Here is a 9,171-nt window from a genome sequence, read left to right on the forward strand (position 1 = left end):
TTAATAACGTATCAAAAATGTTAATCTGTACCAATAGGACCACCACGGCCGCCAGGCCCACCAGGTAAAGATTTACGGGCAATCACATATTATTAACTATACTTAATAACATAATAATAACGGCGATATATTTGGTCCGACATTACATAACACAGTGCAACACAAGTCAGAAGAATTGGAGTTAGCATATCCCACGTTTTGAAACTACTATAGCTGAGTAAAACTCCAAATGGGTTTTGCAAAATTGGTTGGCGTTTTTATTTCATCGACCTATGTAATTTTTCTTCAACACGGGTTTTCAGTAATGTTGACTTTTTCATTTCGCGGTCCATAACTCATTCAGTATTCGTGATATCGTGTTACTTCCTTGAACAAAAATGTAGCTTAGAGTCCAAGAAGCAAATTTCACGAACAAACTTTGTCAAAAACAAATCACATTTGGTTTTGGGACAAAAAGTCTGATTTAAAAAAAATCACTCTTCTTCTTCGCTTCGAATGAGTGTTAAAAGAGAGAAAAAATTGGCATTTACTCCATACGATACGTTTCGGAATTTTCACTGAGTATTTGCTCGTAGTATTCGCTTGGCGAATTAAGCAAATTAAAGCAATTTGAATCGTTGCGATTCTAAACATTGTAGAGTCAAAAAGTAGCATCATCTAAACCCTTAAGTAATTAAAACATGACTTTACGGCACCAGTTCACGTGCTAAAAAGGAACAAAAATAAAATCCTGGGTTAAAAAAAATCTATTTTTCCGGATATATCTCACAAAGTATTCGAATTATTTGGCCACTCTCTTCGGCAATATTGTAGCCAATATATATAACTAAGTAAATTTGCTCCTCACATTAACCCGAAAAGATCATGTTCTGTTAACCTTTTTGACTCCAAATTGAACCGTTGCGACAAAAAAATTCCCTCAGAATATTTGAGAATTGAATCGAAGCATGGCATTTGCCAACGAACAAAGAGCAACAACGCAAGTTTTTGAACCAAAGCGACACAAAGCAAATGTGAGAAACAAAGAGCAACATAAAAAATCATGTTGCAATTTAAAGCCGAAACTTGCTTTGTGGCACTTTGTTTCTCAAATTGGTGTTGTTTCTCTTTGAATCTAATTTCGGCCATGATGCAGTCTTTTTCAAAATTATGATAAGTTGATAACGAGTGCGAATTTCGATGTGCCGATAGCACCAAACACACCCGGTTGGTTTAACGACCTAGAATATAAATCCGGTGGAATTTCAGCTGATCCATGGATTCTCAGGATTTGACCTGATTCTACCACTTCAATTTCTTTGTGTTGTGGTAAAATTCCATACAAAATATAGGGAATATAACTTTACAGATGCACATAAAAAAGGAAGTACTGGAACCTGGTCAAATCCTGAGAATCCATGGATCAGCTGAAATTTCACCGGATTTGTATTCTAGGCTATCAAACCAGCTGGGTGTTTACACTCCCTATAGGAGTGACATCACGGTCCGTTTTACCGATTTACCCAGCTGTTTTCGAGATATTTCCATGCGTAAATATTTAATAATATTATATTCAATTGCATTGGCCTATATGGAAGGCAATCGAGCGCCGAAAACTTATGCTGTTTCGCTCACACTCATTATGTGCAATTTCTACACGTATTACAAGCTGTTTTGTTACGAACAACAGAGCCGCTCGCTTCATTCCCCTTGAAAATTTACGCGCAATAAATGTTGCACATACAAACAGGCATGTGCACGTCTACAAGCGCGTCTTACGAGCGATTATGAATGAACGTATTGAGAAGGACGTCTGACAAAAATTAACATGTTTTTAACATGACACTTTTTTTGCGTTTTTGTTTGGTTCTTATTAAGATAATATGTTATTAGTATGCCAAATCTTGATAACGTTATTAACGAAAAGAAAATCCCAACATAACAAATAATAAATATGTCGGGCAATAACATATTAATAACATATCAAAAATGTACATCTGTACCAATAGGACCACCACAGCCGCCAGGACCACCACGACCACCAGGACCACCAGGTTCTAGAGGAGGTAAGAACGTCATTCGAAATGAGTATTTTGGGTGGAATTAAGAGCAGAGTATTTTTCTCAGAAATGTACTCAAGCTCACGCATAGATACCGTTACATGTTAATGTGGATCGATTTTTAGTCATATCACAATACGAATGACCATTGGCCTTACCCAGGAAGTATCTCTACTACTTAAGTCTAAGACAAGATTCGGTGAGCCCGATTTTGCGTGTAGCAAAAAAAGTGCTGCTCTCCCAAAAAAAAAAAGTGGGATTGTCCCCAAGTTCGCAGATTATTATCACTTTTTTACTGTAACACAGGAGATTGTGTCATGACCAAAAGTCCCTAACAATCTCATTCCAAATCATTCAATTTTAATGAACATTTATTAGATAGGATTTTAAGATTTTTTTCAGGATCGATTTATTTTGTGATTTCTTTTGATTTTTTGTCTGATTTTTTGTGGCGATTTCGTGATTTCTTCTTTTTTTATTTTGGGATTTTTTGAGTGATTTTTTTGGGTGGGATTTTATGATTTGGTTGAAAACAAGGAAATCATGAAGATCCTGAATATCCGGTTGTCATTCGTTGGGTTGGGTAGGTTAAATCAATAAGTGTTTATTAGGATCATAAAAAAATTGGTCAAAAAAATCACGAAATCGCCACAAAACATAATCAGTCAAAAAATCACAAGAAATCATAAAATAAATGGATCCCGAGGAAAATCAATTCAAATTGACCTCGCATTGAACAAATACATTTTCATTAGGAACATTACTCGATACAGTGATGAACAGTGAACTCAAGGTCAACCCCATATTGTTGGGAGAGCAAAAAACTGCGATTATTGTGGCTCTTTTTAATTATGTCACTTCCCGGGTATCATGATATAAGATTTCAAAAATCGATTCAATACATATTGCGATTTTTTTACCATTTCCACAGTCTGACGCGTGATTTTCTTTAGAGCGCACAGAGGCCAGACAAGTACTGTGCAGTAATTAGGTCGCCACATATCTGGAGGAACGAATTTCTTGATGTGACTTGACATTTCAACTATTTCTGATCTTTTCACTCCTCGCGATTTTAGAGCCAACAAAGATCTTCCAGATTAATCATCATTCTTTGCGTCATATTTTCGAAAAATTCATGAAAAAGCTCAAAAATGTCATTCACTTAAATACATTCCAATGAATGTCAATTTTTCACCTTATTGACTCTACTGGAGTCGGATTAAATTATTGAAATAAATTTAATGCTAACCTGAATGCATTTCGGACAATGTTAGAGAGGCAACATTGAATCGCCACTGTTTGCCAAAGTCAAGTGAAATGGTTCGGTATTGTTTTGTGTGTGAGTGAGTGTGTATGTATCGAGTGTTGTTTTTTCGTTTCGTTGGTCTCAACTCAATTCGTGTATTGGCGTGCAAATTTGTCATGTAAAGCTGAAAATCCCGTTGAACGAATTAGTCGTGATTGCTGATGATGGACAGCAACATTGTCCGAAATGCATTCAGGTTAGCATTAAATTTATTTCAATAATTTAATCCGACTCCAGTAGAGTCAATAAGGTGAAAAATTGACATTCATTGGAATGTATTTAAGTGAATGTTGTTGGACTCTACGCCGTTTAACTGAGAAATTATTAGTAATTTCTCTCGTTCAATTTGACTCAAAAATGTCCAGAATGCATATTTAAAAAATATAAAGTTGACGAAAATGTGGTAAAACTTTCAGATAGAAGAGTCATCTGAACAGTATCGTCGTCACTCTCATCGCTATAAGCGCCATCAAGCGCATGTTGTACATGGTGTCTCAAGTCCAGTCGAAATGAATTAAAATTGATATTGATCTGAATGGCTTTTAGGATCGGACACAAATAACAACAATAATGATAATCAGATGCCAATAAATTCCTTATAATAATTTCTAGAATAGTTTTATAGCTAATTCTGTCTTCTCTATTGATTTTACAGGTGGAGCAGGAAGTGGTGAAGCAGGAGGCTTCACAACTGATGGACTTTCGGTAAGAATAAAAAACTGTCGATTTTATGTTATGTGTATTGATTGCGCTATCTATTTATTTTTCGTTTCATTTATAGATTACATTTCCACTGAGCAGCGTAACCTTTAATACAGTGACGCAGACGTATACATACACTTTGCCTGGTCTTGGCACAATTACTGTTGACCGAAATGGTACGATTTATCGGATTATTTACATTGCAAATTAGATTTTTACATTTTGTGATACTTTTTCAGGTAACATTGTAAATGATGGTTCTGGATACGGCACAACAAGCACCAACACCGCCTCAAGTCCAGAAGTTTTCAATTCGTTTAGGATGGACGGGCCACAACCGCACAAATTCACTAGTGATCAAATTCCATACATTGGAGTCCCAGCTTCGTATCAAAATGGTTCACCATTAACGGTCGCAATAGCTCCTGCCGTACAAAACGTTCCAGCTTACTACTATCCAGCTTCCAGAGCAGAGCTTCCGAAAACTAACAAGAAAAAGAAATCGTCAAGCAGAGGAAGCAGTTCGAAGAAGTCAGGAAGCAGTTCACGCGGATCGAACGACTCACGTCCACAAATGATTCCACCATCGTATTACAATTCAATGAAACAACAAAGTAAAACATTCTTTTCACCAAATCAAGCCACCCCTGAATACCTCGATGCATATTTCAGTTATTTAAATTCATACGCATCGAATCAGGCCAATTTTAACGATCCAAGTGCATACGGCATACAATACAACGGTTTTGCATCTCAATAAGCTCAACCAATTGACCAAACCAACCGAAAGAACCCGAACAACAGCCCATTCAACCGTCAAAATTCGTTCGTAAATGTACCATTCAGTGAACAAGTTATGAAAGATGAAGACGCTGCCATGAATAGAGAGTCAATATACAGACAACGAAAGTTCTAGTAAATTAGGATACAAACCGAAAAAAACATTAAATTATTCTTATTATTTAGTTGAAATGGACTAACAAATGTATTAAATTAGCTATAATATTTATTTATTTATTGACAAATGAAAATAAAACTTTGAAAAGGTTTGAAAACATACTTGCAAAACTCTTTTACTTTTTTATTTATGCTTTATACATTTTAGCTGTATAAAATCAGCAAAGAGAATGACTTGTGGTGGACGCAAAAAAAAAGGTTCGGTTCAACCACTTTGTTTTGATACATTTTTCTGTGCAGTGTATACGTATCTATTTTAGAGTTGAACAAAGTCACATTTTTTCGACAATCACAATTTCGACAATGGTTTTTGGCATTTGTCGTTTCCAATAATAACTCTCAATGCTTGTCTCAACACAAAATTGGGAAAGAAATGATTGAAATATGCGTCGAACTATATGTACTATGTTTAAACCAACATTTATTCAATCACAAAATAATCACACCGTTATAATTAAGAATAATCTTGCATGAACTTCTCACAGCCATCGTGGCATTCTTGTCATGTTTTGAAGTTGTTAGCTCCTCCGGGACAAGCTATTTTTCCAACACATTTCCCGACAGTCATATCAAAGTAAAACCGCCATTCAGCCTTTTGACAGTTCTGCTCCAGCATCGGCTCATAGCACACATCTCATACCGACTAAAAGAGAGATGATTCATTTTTAATTCTTAAAATGGATAAAATGTTTGATTTAAGTTTGTTTTCTATTTATGGTGATGATAAGAGGAATGTGACCCATATTTGGGTTGTTTGAATAAGATGTTTTCGTTATTGAAATACACTTTTAATTAAATCAAAACAATTTTCGAAATATGTTTTCATTTCAGTTTCTAAATCACAAAATATTCTTTGTAAAAATCTCTTTCATAAAATGTATTTGAATTTGAGTAAATCAAGCTTTTGTCGCTACACATAATGAAATTTCAGGCATACAGAATATGATAGGCTTAAATCAGATAAAACTAGTTGATTCCAATTCATATATGTGAATGCTAAAGCCTAAGTAAGTCGCATTCTGGAAAAACGAGCCACAGAGCAAAATTTTGAAAACCAAATAATCATGTGCTCAAATCAAGTAATCACATGTACAATAGAATGTTATCGATTCTTGTAGTATCGACTCTTGAGTCGAAAAGGAGAACGGATGCTTCATTTTCAGAGCGCAAATTTGGAAGAAGTACCTATAAAAAAAATTCCTTTCCAATCTTTTCGTTTTTCATAAAATCTTGATCGCAATGCGGCTCAATGAGTAAATGCTCATTTCATTCAAGATTCAATTTCCCATAAGATTGGACGTAGTCAAAATCTATGACGTTTAATTTTACGAAGATTGAATCTATCAAGTGCCAAAAGTGCATTTCAACAATCGAATTCTGATTTCCAAGGGAATTCCAACCAAAACCACAAGCCATTTTCGAAGATCGGCTTTGTTTTGGATACAAAAACAAATATGCTCGATCACGCAAAGAAATCCATAAGATGGAAATTGGACGTCAAATCAATTCACTCTAAATGCGTGGTGATGACTGATCGATCGATAAGATGAATGTTGCGTTTTGATCCCCTCTTTTCGTTCGCATCTGAGAGCATTGCTATTGATCTTTGAAAATATAATGAAAAGAAATTATTTTGCTAAATAAATACAAAAAGTCTATCATAAAATGATAATATGACGACTTTCAACATACTTACATAGGCCGTATTGGTGAATAGCACCTGGTTACTACAGCTAATATTCAAAACTGGTTCTGTCGTCGAATGAATAAGACAAGAAGAATCACCAGGAGGAGGATAAGTCAATGCGATTCAATATTTCGGTAAATGAATGAATGACCTTTCTTGAATGAAAAAATGCTAATTTCTTTGTTGATATCGATAGGACAATGTTTTGTATTTATTTTTTTGTGTGATATCAAATGAAAACGATCCCAAGAACATTTTGGACGCGTGTTTAAGTAGACATGAATGATCGAAATTTGAGATTTTCTGTGTAAAGCAGAAAAGCAGAGGAATCGTAACTAAACAAATTTGATTTAATTTCCCCATTGATTAAAACTTCAGAAGAAACCGCAAAGTTTTGCTGGTTTTTGATTTGACACAACATATTCGATTGTACCGTTTTTTCTTTCTTTCTCTAGCGACCGCATTTCCATTATTATCAACGCATTTATGCAAAACAAGATCAATGAACACGTGTGTGCGTATCTATGTGCCATGTCAATTCATCGTTTGCATTTAAATGCGCATTTTATTATTTCGCTTTTTAATGTGCATAATGAAAAATTTCAATGGATGCGTAGCATTTGAATGATTATACGGTTCATAAATGACGGATCAAAGCTCTAAAACTTGAATGTTCAGAAAAAAAATTGGGGAGATGGGCATACGCTTGTCAGCCAGATATAAAAGAAAAAAATCTACTAAACCCGTAAACAGTTGGTGAAGTGCTTCTGAACGAATAATCGGCCAATCATGTATTTCCGTAAAATTATGGCAAATTTGCCAGTGGCAATGATTTTGTGCACATTTTTGGTGTCAGGTAAATGGAAAACAATGCAATTTGAATTTATAATAATCATATTGTTGAGTTGAAATTTAATTTATGAATGATTCAGAATGAATGAAAAAAAAATTCCCATGGAAATCGAGAATTTAAAAAAAAATCAATTTTTTCATAGGTTTTCAAGCCAAAGAAGTGAATATTGAAGATGAGTTGACCGTTTTGATCGATACAAAAAAATATTTAGAAATTTTCAAACATACGGACGAAGCAAATTGCACTAAAAATGAAGTGTACCAAGAATGTGGTACAAAATGTGTGCTTGGTTGCAAAGATGCATCATCATCAATTGGAATAACACAATCGACTGATGAATGCGAACAAACTGGGTGTGTTAAAGGATGCTTCTGTAAAGAGAACCTAGTGCGTCATCGAGATAAGTGCATCCCGGTTGCAGAATGTTCAGATCAAAGAAGCGGCAGAGCATACCAATTCCCGGTAGATTATAATTATGATAGCCCAACAAAAGGTTTCGGACTATTCAAACCAAAACCACAAAATTGTGGGCCACAGGGATGCTACATCCAAAAACCTGTTCATATCTACAATCATAATGAAGCTACCATAGGTAAGAAAATAGATTTGTTGACGGTTTTAGTTGAGTGTTGAGTCTTGGATCAAGTGTCTATTTTTTATATTTTATGTTCCTTTTATTTTTTATGTTACTTCATCCAGTAGACGGTAGCAATAGTGACAGCAGCAGCGAAGAGTGCCACGGTAGTCATTGCATTCACCATTCGGTGATCCATCATCATCATCATCATGATTCGTCCGATTCATCCGATTCATCATCGGAAGAACACCATCATCTTCACCACAATCATCAGAATCATGGAGGTAAATCCAAACAAACCAACAGAAAAAATAAAACTTCTTATTTCTTACGAACAACGTTTCGGTGTTCATGTAATTGGAAAATCTTATTATTTATTTGTCTGATTGCAGGCCATCATCAACATTATTCATCCGAAGAATCCGACGGAAGTTCATCAGAAGAACACCATCACGGTGGACATGGTAAATTTTTTCTTCTATTATACAAATTCATAAGTGACGAGTGATCATCAGTTTTCAGCAAATTTGGGACATTTCGACTTTGTTTTTTGTTTGAAATTTCAATCATTAGACAGTCATAATCACATTTGACTCTCTAAACCAGCGAATATGATTGAATTTTTTGAAATTGTTCGAAATTCCAACACTAAAAAATTAAGTCAAAATACCTCGACATAGATGACAACCTGAAGTCGATACTTTTGCTACAAAATAATAAAAAAAATGTATACCGGTCAATCCAATAGGGTACGGAGATAATTGGGGCCATGGAGGGAACGATGGACACGATGGATACGATGGACATGATGGACATGGTCATGGTATGTAGAAAACAGTCCGTGTAGTGTTTGTTTTAAGTTTGAAAATACTTTTTTCCAAGAAAAACTGAATTTGTTCCACAACAGATGAGCACGGAGGACACGGCGACCATGGATACGGTAACGAACATTATAATAACAATAACGATGCCAACAACAACAACAATAACAATAATAATAACAACAATCCCTCATCTAGCTGGGGCAACAGCTGGGGTACGGATAGTCGT

General features: G+C 35.1%; 1 protein-coding gene across 1 annotated transcript in view; it reads left to right on the top strand.

Annotated features, from left to right (window-relative positions):
- LOC129570719 (calpain clp-1-like) overlaps nucleotides 1–4,807 on the top strand; it is a 6,390-nt gene extending 1,583 nt beyond the window's left edge. The window contains exons 6-10 of the mRNA XM_055450425.1: nucleotides 38–64; nucleotides 1,989–2,045; nucleotides 4,001–4,050; nucleotides 4,127–4,223; nucleotides 4,287–4,807. Coding sequence (XP_055306400.1) covers nucleotides 38–64; nucleotides 1,989–2,045; nucleotides 4,001–4,050; nucleotides 4,127–4,223; nucleotides 4,287–4,807 — 752 coding nt within the window. The remainder of the gene's footprint in view (nucleotides 1–37; nucleotides 65–1,988; nucleotides 2,046–4,000; nucleotides 4,051–4,126; nucleotides 4,224–4,286) is intronic.
- The last annotated feature ends 4,364 nt before the right edge of the window (nucleotides 4,808–9,171 follow it).

Source organism: Sitodiplosis mosellana, unplaced genomic scaffold (assembly GCF_009176505.1).
Source record: "Sitodiplosis mosellana isolate CC-2019 unplaced genomic scaffold, AAFC_SMos_1.0 Smas_scaffold_75, whole genome shotgun sequence".
NCBI classification, from domain to species: domain Eukaryota; kingdom Metazoa; phylum Arthropoda; class Insecta; order Diptera; family Cecidomyiidae; genus Sitodiplosis; species Sitodiplosis mosellana.